The 16,742-nt window shown below is 43.7% G+C and overlaps 1 protein-coding gene across 1 annotated transcript in view; it reads left to right on the top strand.

Annotated features, from left to right (window-relative positions):
• The first annotated feature begins 3,330 nt into the window (after positions 1–3,330).
• Positions 3,331–16,742, top strand: part of LOC110496297 (atrial natriuretic peptide receptor 1) — a 125,218-nt gene continuing 111,806 nt past the window's right edge. The window contains exons 1-2 of the mRNA XM_090208717.1: positions 3,331–4,198; positions 5,398–6,180. Of these exons, the coding sequence (XP_090064843.1) occupies positions 5,412–6,180 (769 nt within the window). The 5' untranslated portion in view covers positions 3,331–4,198; positions 5,398–5,411. The remainder of the gene's footprint in view (positions 4,199–5,397; positions 6,181–16,742) is intronic.

Genomic DNA, 16,742 nt, shown 5'->3' with positions numbered 1-16,742 from the left:
GTTCTTCACCTGCGGGATCATCTGAGACCCGCCAACTGGACAGCTGATGAAACTGAGGAGTATTTCTGTCTGTAATAATGCCCTTTTGTGGGGAAAAACTCATTCTGATTTGTCGGGGCTGGTTCCCCAGTGGGTGGGCCTGGCTCCCATGTGGGTGGGCCGCAATATTGCAGTTTGTCTCTCTTGAGACGCCATAGCAACAACATAGGTAGTATACCTGGAGTGATTTAGAATTTTGTGCATTAGTATTTAGTGATTACCGGAAACAGTGATCTCAATTGCACAAATGTTTCTTCTGATGGAAACAATGTGTATATTCTGAGAACAGAATACACAACAGTGACTTTTGTATTCACTGATACGAAGGCAAGAAAATTATCTGAAGTTCTGTAAATGTATTTGAGCATTTGATCCTTGCTGCTGATTTCTACTGGTCGAATGTCGATTGCTCGTGTTTAAAATCAAATCGAATTGTATTTGTAAGACATGCTCCAAATACAAGAGGTGTTACAGGTGTTAGACCTTACAGTGAAATGCTTACTTAAAATATAACAATAGTGAGGCTATATACAGGGGGTACAGGTACAGAGTCAATGTGCGGTGGCACCGGTATCTGCAGATACGGGTGGTTGGTGTGGTTCTTGGCCCAAGCAAGTCTCAAGCAAGTCTCTTCTTCTTATTGGTGTCCTTTAGTAGTGGTTTCTTTGCAGCAATTCGACCATGAAGTCCTGATTCACGCAGTCTCCTCTGACAGTTGATGTTGAGATGTGTCTGTTACTTGAACTCTGTGAAGAATTTATTTGGGCTGCAATTTCTGACGCTGGTAACTAACGAACTTGTCCTCTGCAGCAGAGGTAACTCTGGGTCTTCCTTTCCTGTGGCAGTCCTCATAAGAGCCAGTTTCATCATAGCGGACTTTGTCTTCTACCAAATAGGGCTATCTTCTATATACCACTCCTACCTTGTCACAACACAACTGATTGGCTCAAACGCATTAAGAAGGAAAGAAATTCCACAAATTGACTTTCAACAAGGCACACCTGTTAATTAAAATGCATTCCAGGTGACTACCAAATGAAGCTGGTTCAGAGAATGCCAAGAGTGCAAAGCTGTCATCAAGGCAAAGGGTGTCTACTTTGAAGAAACTAAAACAAAATATATTTAGATTTGTTTCAACACTTTTTTGCTTACTACATGATTCCATGTGTTATTTCATAGTTTTGATGTGTTCACTATTATTCTGCAATATAGAAAATAATCAAAATAAAGAAAAACCCTTGAATGAGTAGGTGTTCTCAATGTTTTTACTGGTACTGTATATACTCCCTATAATTTAAGAAATGTAATTTAAATTTAAGTTGAGTTGGTTAGGATTAGGAAAGTCTCTGACTTTCTTTATTTTCATACAGATGTTAGTCAGCACCTCTACAAAAATATTTTTTGGGGTGGTGTCAGCTGATGATTTTTACTAGACTGTAGCTTACTCCCACACACAGGCAAACACACACACACACACACACACACACACAAACATAGTGAAGAAAAGCCTCATTAGTGAAGCTGCATCATGTCAGAATCATTGAAGCAAGTAGCCAGAAATTAATTTTCTTCTATAGTAAGATCAAGGCACTCTCTCACACCCACACACACCCACAAATGTGTGTGCGCGACCACACACTAACAACATCCATTTCTGCCACCACAGCGATGTTCGGCTCGTCATTTCACTCATTGAGACCATTAGCAGCTTTGGAACAGTGTGAGTCGGCAGGTTCAAAGGGACAGAGACCAAAGAGAAAGGAAGAGGACCCAGAGAGGTGAGGCATCATCACATGATACGCTCTGGGCAAGAAATGCTAGTGGGAGTGCAGGGAAAGAGTCATCAAGAGAGGGAGTAAAGCAAAACATGAAGGAATTGTGGAGTTTTTTTGGTCCTATGTCTTTACGTTAGTGTGTACGATACTGGGATCATAATGTTTTATTTGTTTATTTAACCTTTTATTTTTCCTGAGGTATTATGTGGTCTTCCACCAGTTAATCGTGCGTGTGTGTGTGTGTGTGTGCATGTGTGTATATGTAGGGGAGAGAGAAGCATGTGTATAATTGTCAGAACAGTGTGATGACTAATAACCTGAGAGCACAGGCCTAGTGGAAGAGGGAGGGAGGGGGGGTGGATGAGTATGTATGTGGGGGAGGAGGGTCTGTTCGGGAGGGGGGGGGGGGGGGGGGGGGTCGGAGATAATATCCAGGAAGAGGCACAGGGAAGAGAGGGAGTTCGCCACTGTGCCGCATCCTGTTTTGTAAACCATATCCTGTAACCTTTTTGGAGTGCAGCTTGGGATGGTTGGGCCAGAGGATAAGGGGCTAGATGGGTGGACAGCAGTGGGGGAGAGTCGTATGTTAGCCAAGGGAAACGCGTGTGGGGGTAAGAGGAGTGTGGTGACCTCACTCCTCCTCTGTGGGAGGTACAGGCAGCACACATACTGCGGGTGATTTATGAGCCGCCATGGCACTTGGCACCCTGCATACACACGTTCTTCCGCCGCCGTGCGTCCGGGAAGCCAACGAGCTCCTTGTGTTTTCCCTTTATTGATCTGGAAGTTGTTTGTCAGCGAGCAGAGCACGCTTGCAAGTGATGTAAGATCCAAGATGGGGCAAGGTGAAATTAAACAAAGTGCAGTGAAGACGAGCGAGGGGGTGAGGGACTAAGTGGCAATAAAAGCTTAATGGACGTACAACAATAGCACACTTTAATTGAGAGGAAGAGGGGGGGGGGAAACATGGAACAATGAAAAGGAAGAGGAGCATGTGATTAAAATGCAGGAGGTCAGTGGGGGTGGGGCAGAAATTCCGCTCTACCTTGGTTCACTCTTAAGAGCTTTTAGCCTAGCTTAGTGACAGTCGGTAGTAGGCAATTGTTCGATACATTTTTGTTGATATGAGTCCATTTGCAGAAGTCACGAACAGTAGCCTACAATCGTATCCGGTCATAATAGGAGTGACTGGATTACCATATGCAATCACAGTTAAACTTACAATGCATATTTTGCAAAGGTCCAACTCAGCTGGCATACTCAGATTGAGGAACAATGGTTCCAGATGTGCACATCGACCAATCTCAACCAATCAAGCATTTATCTGGAAATCAGATCACCAGCCCTGATATCCAAACTATTACCTTACATGCATTTGGGAATACACACACACACACACACACACATTTCCTTATGCACACACACACTCAAACATCATGTTTAGGTTAGTTTTGGCATAAATTAGCCTGCAATGACACAGCTCCCCATCCAACCATTCAGCACACGTCTTGTTATTGATGGCACATGGTAATGTAATGGTATATGCCTCCCCCTTCCCAACCCTGTGCACAAAAGCAAATATATCACACTGCCGCACACACACACACCGGTTACCCTTGTGACCGGAGCTCCCCAGTGCTTGCGTATTCATCTGCGCGAGTGAGAGATCGATCCTTGTGTGCTGCTGTGTGATTGAGTTGAGTTCAATGTTGGCGATGTGCGGAGGGAGGAAACCACCGCACTCACCTCAAAGAATGACGAGCTCGGTTCATCGGACGTCTTCGATTAACTTTGGATGTTTAGCTGATGTCGACTTTTTAGCTTTTTCTTCAATGGAATCAACAAGAGACTAGTAAAATCGCAGCCTTCACATGAACAGCAAAACAATGTGTTGGAATTTAGTCTAAGAAGCAGCGGCTTCAGATTCTAAATAACGAACGTGATAGACATTAAGATAAGTCAGTCGCCTGCGGCAGATATTCACCTAATTATTGTGTTATTAATGATCCCAAATATCAGCCAGAGCTAAGAGTACGTTTTCCTACAGCCTAATGTTGCCCATTTAGCTTATAGCCTAGCCTACTTGGCAGACGCTCCTGGCATACATAAGATAGCGCTTATATAAAACGGTTTCTGCGTTGTTGTTTTTTTAAGTAGGCAATTGAAGGAGTTAGGCGATCAATGATTTGCACTCTAGTGCGAGTGGTGCGCAACGAAATGTCCCTCTCATGAGGCGCAATGTCTTTACAGCTTCGCATCTTCCATTGACAGGACAGTTGCTGGGAGTCACCGGGAGACCTTCTACCAAGAAACTCGATAGGCTGTCCAGAGACAATCTGTGGAAGAGATACACAAAATGGCGAGACATAACCATCGATATTGAGGTAAAAATGTACTTTTAATTAATTGTTGGCTAATTCTGTAAAGTTTAAAGCAATACACCCCCCAAGTTTTCTGCGCAAAAAAAGAATAATTAAAAAGGTTTTATTTTTATTATATGTTTTTATTTGTTGGACATAAACGACTATTAAAACACCAGCAAATCAGCTCCAAGTGATTTTAATTTTGGTAATCCGCTCCAAAGTATACCCACGCATAATAGAGATATTCAGAAATCAGAAAGCTGATTGAGGATCTTTTTACTGGTGAATGTGTTTGGTTTTTTTTATGACCATGCTTTTCTCTCTGCATGCATTTTGTACTTATATTTTTATGTGTGTATTTTCTGTAATTCAGGGCTCATTTGTAAAATATACTTTGGTCTCAGTATGACTCCCTGATAAAATAAAGGTTCAATAAAAAATATATGTGATCATATACAAATGTAAGCAAGGTTTAAAATGATTATATTTTAGTCAAATGTTATATCTGTTTGGGCTTCTTGCGGTCAATTTATTTAGTCTACAAATTATTTCTAATTAAGTTCCGACCTGACCATCTAAAAAATTATTGGCCCGCGGCTGAAACTAGTTGATGATCCCTGCATAGGTAATCTGATAAATCAATAAAAAACACTTGGAGTAGCCTATTTCTTTGCAAAGATGAGGACGCACTTTGCTGACAGCTCGGTTAGCTTTGGCTTCACACTCACAAATACATCACAGGTTGACTACGGGGATATACTTAATTTGTTGGTGTCTCAAGTAAGAAAGTAACTTATGTAATTACTAGATAAGATATTCAAAGTTAAGTATACAGTGACAGATCTAGTAGCCAGCCTCACTCACAAACCAGTCAAATGCCAAACTTTATCATAGCATGTGTCTTATCCACACACACCAAATAAGTAGATTAGAACCTGTTAATATCATGATACTTATCTTATCCCCTCGTTCTATTTTCCCCTTATTCTTTGTCTTCCATCCATCCAAATTCCATGATATTTGACGTAGAATAAATTCAACACTACTTTGATATCCTCATCTAGTGGTTATTCAAATTTCTGCTACAGAATTGACCTGAATCGAAGAATAATTTAAACTAGAAGGCCACAAATGCCTCTGGGGGTTGGGGCTGGTGTCATAATGTTATAAATCATTACTAACAGGCCACCTCACGCACTCTGTGTGTTTGTTCCTGCCAGCCCCCCTGTGGTTGATGGTGATGCCTGAGCCCAACCCAGCAATGCAGAAGACGAGAACTCGGTGGTGGCAGGGACGACTGGGAGTTCCTCTGCTGTTTCTGGTTTTCCCGCTCCTCAGGACCGAACCGCTCCAACTCGAGCTGTCGTTCAATGGACTTTCGGAGCCCCAGAATGTGACACTGGCTGCTATCCTGCCTTTGCACAACACTGAATACCCGTGGGCCTGGCCTCGCGTGGGACCCGCTCTGATCAGAGCTCTGGAGCGAGTCAATGACGAACCCACCCTGCTGCCGGGCCACCGCCTCCGCATCGTCTACGACAGCAGCGAAAGCAAAGATGGAGTCTGCTCCGACTCAGTGGCGCCGTTGGTGGCCGTGGACCTCAAGTTCTCCTACGACCCGTGGGCCTTCATCGGGCCTGGCTGCGACTACGCTTCGTCTCCTGTGGGCCGCTTCACCACCCACTGGGACGTTCCCATGGTGACGGCCGGGGCAGCGGCCATCGGCTTCAACATGTACACATCCATCACCAACACGGGCCCCACACACAAGAAGCTGGGCGAGTTTGGGGTGCGCCTGCATCGCCATTTTGGCTGGCACAGGCACGCCATGCTCATGTTCAGCGACAACAAAGACGACGACCGGCCATACTACTTTACGGCAGAGGGGCTGTACACGCAGCTGCAGCTGGACAACATCACCACAGCAGACAAGGTCTTCAATGAGCAGACTGGACCCGTCCAGTATGATGACCTCATCAGTGATATAAGCCAGAGTGCCCGAGGTGAGCTCCCAGTCCAATCTCTGTCCATCTGACCTCTGTCCTATTTCTACCTAAAGTATTCTGGGCACCCTCTGTCTTGATCTGGGTGACTGTTTAAGCCTTGTTCTCATCTTGATCAAGTTTTTTTTCTTCTTACAATTGCTTACAGATACATACATGTTGACATGGTTTTATCAAAAACCTGAGAACATAGCTCCCAATCGGTCACAAACCCAGCTTGCAGAAGATTTGCCTGAACGTTAATGTCCGCACATTAAAGCCATATGTGTAGAATGTGAAAATAAGTGGCCTGACTAATTGCTGTTTGGCAGTAATGGTATTTTGATTCCATTATTTCAGTAATCTGGAGAGAGCAGTCAATCCCAGTTGGTCCTTATTTCAAGACCACATGTGTATGCTGTTTTCATTTGCAACCACTCTTTTCATTATTGTAAATTGACCTGTCAACTTACTATATGTCTCATTTACCAGATGTAGGAATAAGTTCACATGCGCAGTTTAAATCCAGTAGATTGAATGATAATATTTGAGCTGAAGTTTTATTGACCTAGTGAGTCAATAAACAGATAGACTTAGAATTTGACCAAAGCGTTTTAATGCATGGTACTGGCAGAGCGAGAAAAGTTGTTAACTTGCCACAATGTCAATTAACACACAACACATTGAGGGAGAGAAAACGGACTTCTGTTAACGCACATTTAACAGACAGCATGACAATGTAGGAAGAGGAAAGAGGAAAAATCCATCATGGCGGACCTTACGGGTCCCTGTGGCACATTGTTTCCTTGTGAGGAGAGGGACCTTCGTACCGAATTTCATGACTTTAGGTCAAACAGGGTGAGGGGCGTGACCTTTCAAAGTTTGCATTTTCAATCTCGTCATAGTGCCACCTTCTGGCCAATTGGCGTCATTTTGTAAATGCCAGATAGGTCTGTGAAAGACACAGTACAATGGAGGAAACAGGATAGTGAGAGAGAGATTGCAAATAGTAAGAGGGCGTAGGCCTACTGACCGAGAGATGGCAAGTGTTAAAATATAATGGTGTTGAAAGAGTTAAAATATTGAATCATATAGTGTGGGAATAGAATAGTGCTCTCTGCTTTGTTGGGCTATGGATGAATCACAACGAGTCCACCCCCTCCGCTTTAACTCTGTGTGTGTCAGTGGTCCTATCCACATGGCAGCAGGGGAACACCCTGTGCACATTCTGACACCACAACCTACCACATTTCTTCCCATAAAGAGATGATGCGTCTGGGACTGTGTCTGCAGGTGTGAGGAGCCTCGCTGTTTCTGCTCAGATGTGCAGGAAGTTCAGCTGGCATCACCTTGCTGCTGCCGAGACCATTAAAGGTGCCTTCACAGGCGCTAAAGTCTAGGAGAGAAGTAGAGGCGTCTAGGAAATGCTGACAGAACATGTTCCTGAAAACTCTCTCGCACGCACACACACACACACACACAAACACACACTCTAAGTTGCGGGAAACTTCAACAGAGGCAACTCCACTTGGCATATAGATAACCTTATTAGGTACGCGAGCGCTTCATTGTTATTTCAAATCTGTAACTAATTAAGTGTTCGCTGGCTAGCACCCTTAACTGAACCGCCACCAAGCAATCAATATCTCCAATATGAAGTTTGAGAGTGCAGTTACCAGATGTCGCTTTAATTCGATAATTGGCTAGTTCAGGTGTTGACATGCGCTGTCATTTGCATTTTCTCACACCATATCATTATTGATTTTGGAATTAACCCAGAAAGTAACTGTCTTTAGTTGGGCATAACGTCCATGTATTGATTGAAAGGAATGTGTTAATGGGAATGCTTGATCGGTGCTAGTTTAATTGTAATGGAGAATGTGTTGTCTGTTTTCTTTGACACATGCAGACACATGCATTTCTGTTGCCAGTACTTTGTGGCTCCATTACTTTTTCTTCTTAGCCTCGGGACACGCTGAAGAAGGTACTTGAAAGCGCACTGAATAGTGCGAGTGGACTCATCGTTATCCATAGATTTTTAGTTTTGACTTCCTCTATTTGGTCATATACTAACATGGCCTCTCTCATTTTATTTGACTGGCTGCACAGATGTAAATGTGGAAATTTGATAGTGTGGCTCGTAGTTTCTGAGACCGAGGACATTACGTGGACTTGAATGTTAGAATGTAGGTGGTATAACTGCCCTGTTGGGAACCACCTCCCTCCTCACACCGTGCCCAGCCCCAGCCAGTTTCCTGTATTCCACTCCCCCAGTTCCCACATGGGTACGACAACATTCTTAATTAAAAGTCCCAAACTTAAGCAAGAGGTGTAGCCAGTGGCCCCTCTTTGACTTTATAAGGGAAACTGCTCAGGACATTTCTGACACAAAGGTATTTCCTGCGAAACATAATTTGTCCTGACTTTTTGTTCTTCTTGGCCACTGTTTTATAAGACTATTTCGGGTATCGGCCCCGTGTGACCACCATCTGAGTTTATTGACTGTGTCAAACAGTCGTTTGTCTCCCAAGCAACCGGGAATCAATTCGCAGGCTAAGCTGACCAGGCTGGGGACGGAGTGATGGTGGGTGGGAGAGAGAAGGAGAGAGAAGAGGGATGGCTGGCTCCTCTGCTTTATCCCAGTCCATTGTTGAAGGATTCTCAGTTCTCACATGATCTTCGCTGCACTCACCCTCCCTCCCCAGGAGCCTAAACTTTTCGTGGTTGCTCAAAATAAGATCGTACCATCAGTGTCCCCTCAGAATCCCTCCACCAATCACCGCTTCAAGAGGTTAGGAAACCAATGGGAACCACTCTTAATTGGTCAGAATCAACAGTTTAAAATGAATAATTATATCAATATGCTAGCCCTGCGGACAATATCCCATTGTTGTTTTCCTGTTGTGTTTTTCCCGGTTGTAGCCTGTCCAAGCCCCAGGGCCTCTGGAATGATATAAGCCTGATGGTAAAAGGAAACAACGTCATTTGATGAAGTGATTTGCAAGCAGCACTCTATATCAGAGCCAGCAGTCCCATTAAGTCCCATTTAAAAGGAAGAAAAATGAGCCTGGTTTCTCTGGCGCTTTGAGTTGCAGTGGAGGCGGAGAGCTCCCCTAATTCAAACAGCGTGGAGACTTCCAGTGTGGGATTACTTGGTGGTGCTGTGGCTGTCTCTTCCGTCCTCCCCCCCCCCCCCCCCAGCATTTAGCAAATCACAGCTGGGGATTGTGTCGGTTTGTTAGACTGGAAGGCAAGAGAAGGGGACTGAGAGAGAGAGATTAAGAGCGATACTGTTAGAAAGACATTTAAACATAGAAAGAGAGCCCAGCTAGCATATAATGTTCTGAGAACCATATGTTTCTTAGAGCATGGTAAAAGCCTGGTTGTCCTATGTTTCTTTTACATTTTCTACATACAACCCAACTTTCTGGGAATGGTGGAGGATAGTTACTTGACTTCGGAACATTCTCAACACATTTTAAAGAACCTGACAAAAATACATTATTTTCTAGGTATTTCATTACTTTAACATGTTTCCTAAAAGTTCAAACATAGTTCTATGTTAATTTCAATTTTGGTAATGTTCTAGGAATAATCTTCAACTGGTTTGACATTGAAAATGTTTTCAAATAGTTCAGAGAACGTTAAGAAACAATGTTCTTCCGTGAGAATTTCAGTACTTCAGCATAACGTTTCCAACAGGTTTCATCATGATTCTATTTCAAGTAATGTTCTCAAATTGTTCCCTGAGAACATTAAGAACTTTCCATAAAAAACAGAAAAGTTTAGTAAAATTCAGAGAACATTCTAAGAATGTTATTTAAAAGCATATACATTCCCTTCTCAGCATCAACACAACTATTTCTATCTTGTTAAGTGTGTCCAGGTGTGTTGGCTGCACCCACTAATTGGCCACACCTGATTTAAAGAAGATTATAGGTTGAAATCTCACTGATGCCATGTCACAGCAAAAAATAAATGTGTTTGCATGATTTACTGCCTAAGGAAATTAATTTACATGTGTCCTATCTGTGCTTGGTGTAAAACAAAACAAAAAAGTTCACCCAAAAGGAGCTAGCAGTTTTTTTTTTTTTAAGTCTTATTGAAATATTCAGTGAAAGTTTTAAGGAAGTTACAAAAACAAACTCCCATTCTCAGAGCATTAAGAAAACCTTAGAGGAAAACTTTCAAGGAGCCAGAGAAAAAGTTATCAGAACCTACCTGTAACGTAAAAATAAATATCCCCAGAACAGGCAAAATGTTCACTTCTGTTCTCAGAACATAGAAAAAGAAAAGTTTTACCAGTCAGGAAACATGTGGCTTTGTTCCCACAACCAATGTTAAACCAAAAACATACGTTCCCACAATTTGCAAGGAACGAAATGTGCTAGCTGGGAGAGCTTTTGTAATGCTGTTCCATCAGATGAGACTGGTGGGAGGAACTATGGGAGGGAAGGGCTCATTGTAGTGGCTGAAATGGAATCAATGGAATGGTGTCAAACACGTTGTTTGATGTGTTTGGTACCGTTCCATTGATTCCGTTCCAGCCATTACAATGAGCCGTCCTCCTATAGTTCCTCCCACCAGCCTCCTCTTTGTTCCATTATTACTTGTAATTTCCCTGGCAGCGTTCACCTGTCACAGTTATGCCGGTAAAGATTATTTGGATCAGAATGTTAATTTGCCGTAGACTCATAAATCTCACCAGAAGGGGAGACAGAGTGGGCCAGAATGTGGCAGCTTGTCAAACACAGCCCGAGGGGCAATGAGAAAACAGTTTGTCCTGTCTTGCTCCCAGGGAAATATGCAATGTATTTCTTTAATCACATTCCAAATGATTTAGTTCTGGCTGTTTATCTTCCCATCCAAGTAAAATGTTCGACCAATGGTAATAATTTACTTTAAATATTACCTGCCCTGGGGCTATGCAAACAAAGTTGCAAAAACAATCTGTTCAAAACATAGAAATGAGTGTGAGAAATAAAGTCATAAAGAGATGGCGGAGGCTTGGCCAATGAGGGCTGTCTCGGAGAAAGAAAGAAAAAGACCAAGATAGCCAAGACAGAGAACTGGAGAAACGCAAATGGAGTGTGAATGAAAGCACAGAGCTGCTTTGTAATGCTCACTATGTCTAAACCTCAGCTTAGCTGGATTTGAGAGTTTACCCTTCAAGGTATTTGGATAGACGGTCCATTTTTAAAATTCTCCTCCTGATGTGCCAGGATGAAAGTTTGACGGAGAGGAGAATCCGCAAGCATGGCTGAGCTGAGGAGATAGTTTCCATGGATACGGGCAGCATCTGCGCCAGAGCGCAGGAACAGGTGGGCGTGACAGGAGCGATCACCTGCCCTCCTGTGTCGTATATTTTCCTCTGGCGCACATTGGAACTGTCAGTGTGACCACCAGATTGTTGCTCTCTCCTATTCCCTCTCGCTCTCTTTCACCTGCTCTCAAACACTCAGTCTGTCTCTCTCACACACCACATTCAAATACATACAAGTGGCAGAGTATGATTCAATCTTTTGTAAATCACACAATAACCATATGTTCGAATTCATGTCATATTAAATCAAAGTTTATTTGTCACGTGCGCCGAATACTTACTTACTGTGTATGTATGTGCATCTGACAGGGCACATTTAATGCATGTGGACTAATGATGTGTAGATGCCTAATAGTCCCAGATACACAGCAGCCACACATATGAATGTTGATCAAATTCGCAGGCTAAGCTTTTTACCTAAGCATCTAACTGACATCACTGGACTCGTATGAGAAAAAAGGCGTGCAATTGCTCTAGACGATTTACAAGACAGGACTTCGAGAACGGACATATACAGTGCATTTGGGGAAAGTATTCAGACCCCTTCACTTTTTCCATATTTTGTTACGTTACAGCCTTATTGTAAAATGGATTAAATTAAGGTTTCTCCTTATAAATTTACACACAATACCCCATAATTACAAAGCACAAACAGGTTTTTAGACACTTTAACGAGTTTATTAAACATAAAAACTGAAATACCTTATTTACATAAGTATTCAGACCATTTGCTTTGAGACTTTACATTTTGCTCAGGTGCATCATGTTTCCATTGATCATCCTTGAGATGTTTCTACAACTTGATTGAACTGCACCTGTGGTAAATTCAATTGATTGTACATGATTTAGAAATGCACCCACCTATCTACATAAGGTCCCACAGTTAACAGTGCATGTAAGAGCAAAAACCAAGCCATGAGGTCGAAGGAATTGTCCGTAGAGTTCCGAGACAGGATTGTGATGAGGCACAGATCTGGGGAAGGGTACCAAAAAGTGTCTGCGGCATTGAAGGTCCCCAAGAAAACAGTGTTCTTCATCATTCTTAAATGGAAGAAGTCTGGAACCACCAAGACCCTTCCTAGAGCTGGACGCCCGGCCAAACTGAGCAATCAGGGGGGGAAGGGCCTTGGTCGGGAGGTGACCAAGAACCCGATGGTCACTCTGACAGAGCTCCAGAGTTCCTCTGTGGAGATGGGAGAACCTTCCAGAAGGACAACCATCTCTGCAGCACTCCACCAATCAGGCCTTTATGGTAGAGTGGCCAGACGGAAGCCACTCTTCAGGAAAAGGCACATGACACCTAGAGGACTCTCAGACTATGAGAAACAAGATTCTCTGGTCTGATGAAACCAAGTTTGAACTATTTGACCTGAATGCCAAGTGTCACGTCTGGAGGAAACATGGCACCATCTCTACGGTGAAGCATGGTGGTGGCAGCATCATGCTGTGGGAACTGGGAGACTAGTCAGAATCGAGGGAAAGATGAACGGAGCGAAGTACAGAGATCCTTGATAAAAACCTACTCCAGAGCACTCAGGAACTCAGACTGGGGCGAAGGTTCACCTTCCAACAGGACAACGACACACATCCAAGGCAACGTAGGAGTGGCTTCGGGACAAGTCTCTGAATGTCCTTGAGTGGCCCAGCCAGAGTTCAGACTTGAACATGATCTAACATTTTTGGAGAGACCAGAAAATAGCTGTGCTGTGATGCCTCCCCATCCAACCTGACAGAGCTTGATAGAATCTGCAGAGAAGAATGAGAGAAACTCACCAAATACAGGTGTGCCCAGCTTGTAGCTGAAGACTCGAGGCTGTAATCACTGCCAAAGGTGCTTCAACAAAGTACTGAATAAAGGGTCTGAATACTTATGTAAATGTGATATTTCATTTTTTTACATATATACATTTCCAGAAATTTCTAAACTTATTTTTGCTTTGTACTTATGGGGTATTGTTTGATGAGGAAAAAAAATATTTAATCAATTTTAGAATAAGACTGTAACGTAACAAAGTGGAAAATGAAGGGGTCTGAATACTTTATGAATGCACTGTAACTTTTTTTAAAACTTACCTGGATTTGATTTGCATGATTTAATTTGAACTACAAATTGGATGTGCAAGCAAGGGCATCGCTAGAAGTGTTGTCACGTAAATTAAATAATGTCAAATAAAGCAACCATTCCCATTCATTATGCTGTGTAAAATTTTATCGACGCATCTGATTCTGTGGAATTGTTTATTTGCCACTATCTCACAACTGTTTGATGTCAATAGAATGGATACAAGTTTTGGAGTGAATACGCTCCCTGTCATCATTGTAAATTGCTTGAACAGCGGTTTATCATTGGTTGAGTTGTCTTATCGACTGAAAAGGTAACCCGATGCCTTGTGCACTGGGGCAAAATTATGTGATATTGGCCAACTTCTCTGAATTGGTGTGAATTACTTTCACACCATCTGGGAATCTAACACCTTTTTGTATTGCCAAACTAGGTTGCCTTTTCTTTCTTCTCATTTTGGCATGAAAATGCTATCACACCTGTTCAAACAAAACAAACAACCCCATTCAAATTATCCAGGTTTGACAGATACCCACCTTAGATGGTCCATGGAAATCAGTATGGGAATGAAGTACACATTTACTTTTAGTCTTGTTGACTGACTAAAAGTAAATGTGGACAGTTCTTCCAATATCTTCAATATTTGCCTCGGAATGCCTCGGAAGGACGTGCGCAGTTCCGTCCAGGATGTGTCCATTTTCACTTGTAGCCTGTGAGAAAGACCCGATCACGTGATGTAGACCCACGTGAGTGAGAGGTGCAAACACCACGCAGGTAGAAGGTAATTATTATTATTATTATTATTATTATTATTATTATTATATTAAGCCCAAAGGCACAACAGCCACTGGCCACAAAGGCATGGATTTTTTAGGGGGCATTACGGACACACAAAGGGGATGCTGTCGGGAAATTCGAGGAATTACCAAGTGCTTGTCAAATTGTGAATGAGAGACTGATGAAGTGTGTACAGCCTGTCCAAAAAATAAGAGTTCATGCCTTTCGTGCAACTTTTTTCAAATCATCATTAGAGTCGCGTCATGCAGCCTTAGAATGTATTGAAAATCAAAACATATAGCCCAATGTTTGTATCATGACTAAAGTTACATAAATAACACTAAATTAAGCATATAGGAGTACCTGTTTCGTTGTTAACCGCTCAACACAGAATAGCTGCATGTGCGCACTCCATCATCATTGGGAGAAAATATCCTTTCTATTTTATTCAATTGTATTCTTCATACTACAAAATAATGCCATGAAATTCTAAGCAAATCTTATCTGCTAAATGGAACTAGTGTAGCCCACAGCCATATGGCATAGCCAGAGCAGTACCTAACATAATAAGCACAACTCAGAGTATGTTATTCTGTTCTTCTGAAATAGTGTCATGTTGTCTTGTCTCTGTCCTTTCCCTTCACCCTGTCTCCCTCTGCTGGTCGTGTCAGGTTACCTTTTCTCCCCTTCTTTCCCCCAGCTGTTCCCTGTCTCCTCCTAACTACCCATTCACCCCGTTCCCCACCTGTTCCCTTTTTCCCTCTGATTAGGTCCCTATATCTCCCTCTGTTTCTGCTCCTGTCCTTGTCGGATTCTTGTTTGTTTGTGTTTCATGCCTGAGCCAGACTATCGTCATGTTTGCTGTAACCTTGTCCTGTCCTGTCGGAATCTGCCGGTCTATCTGAGCCTACCTATGTTTTGTTATTAAAGAAGCTCTGTTTAAGTTAGTTCGCTTTTGGGTCCTCATTCACTCACCATAACAGAAGAATCCGACCAAGAATGGACCCAGCGACTTCGGATCCTCTCCACTCAGCCGTCGGGATCCAGGGAGCGATGCTAGGCAGACACGAGCAGGAAGTGTCTGCTGCTCGACATGCCGTTGAGACCCTGGCCACCCAAGTCTCCAACCTCACAGAACAGGTTCACCATCTCCGCCTCGATCCACCGGCCACTTCCAGGGCTTTCGAATCTCCGGAGCCCAGAATCAATAACCCGCCGTGTTACTCTGGGGAGCCCACTGAATGCCGCTCGTTCCTCACCCAGTGTGATATTGTGTTTTCTCTCCAGCCCAACACTTACTCCAGGAGCACTGCTCGTGTCGCCTACGTCATATCTCTCCTTATTGGACGGGCTCGTGAGTGGGGCACGGCAATCTGGGAGGCAAGGGCTGAGTGTACTAACCAGTATCAGGACTTTAAGGAGGAGATGATACGGGTTTTTGATCGATCTGTTTTTGGGGAGGAGGCTTCCAGGGCCCTGTCTTCCCTATGTCAAGGTAATCGATCCATAACAGACTACTCTATTGAGTTTCGCACTCTTGCTGCCTCCAGTGGCTGGAACGAGCCGGCTTTGCTCGCTCGTTTTCTGGAGGGTCTCCGCGCAGAGGTAAAGGATGAGATTCTCTCCCGGGAGGTCCCTTCCAGCGTGGATTCCCTGATTGAACTCGCTATTCGCATTGAGCGACGGGTTGATCTGCGTCACCGAGCTCGTGGAAAGGAGCTCGCGTTCTCCGTTGCCCCCCTCTCCGCATCACTACCATCTTCCTCTGCCGGCTCGGGAGCTGAGCCTATGCAGCTGGGAGGTATCCGCATCTCGACTAAGGAGAGGGAACGGAGAATCACCAACCGCCTCTGTCTCTATTGCGGTTCTGCTGGTCATTTTGTCACTTCATGTCCAGTAAAAGCCAGAGCTCATCAGTAAGCGGAGGGCTACTGGTGAGCGCTACTACTCCTGTCTCTCCTTCAAGATCCTGCACTACCTTGTCGGTCCATCTACGCTGGACCGGTTCGTCAGCTTCCTGCAGTGCCTTAATAGACTCTGGGGCGGAGGGCTGTTTTATGGACGAGACCTGGGCTCGGGAACATGACATTCCTCTCAGACAGTTAAGGGAGTCCACGGCCTTGTTCGCCCTGGATGGTAGTCCTCTCCCCAGGATTCAGCGTGAGACGCTACCTTTAACCCTCACTGTTTCTGGTAATCATAGCGAAACCATTTCTTTTTTGATTTTTCGTTCACCTTTTACACCTGTTGTTTTGGGCCATCCCTGGCTAGTTTGTCATAATCCTTCCATTAATTGGTCTAGTAATTCTATCCTCTCCTGGAACGTCTCTTGTCATGTGAAATGTTTAATGTCTGCTATCCCTCCTGTTTCCTCTGTCTCTTCTTCACAGGAGGAGCCTGGTGATTTGACAGGGGTGCCGG

This window comes from Oncorhynchus mykiss, chromosome 18 (genome assembly GCF_057628025.1).
Source record: "Oncorhynchus mykiss isolate SJ-2025 chromosome 18, ASM5762802v1, whole genome shotgun sequence".
Classification (NCBI taxonomy): Eukaryota; Metazoa; Chordata; class Actinopteri; order Salmoniformes; family Salmonidae; genus Oncorhynchus; species Oncorhynchus mykiss.
The sequence above is the reverse complement of the archived record's forward strand: the minus strand, read 5'-3'. Positions and strand labels throughout refer to the sequence as shown.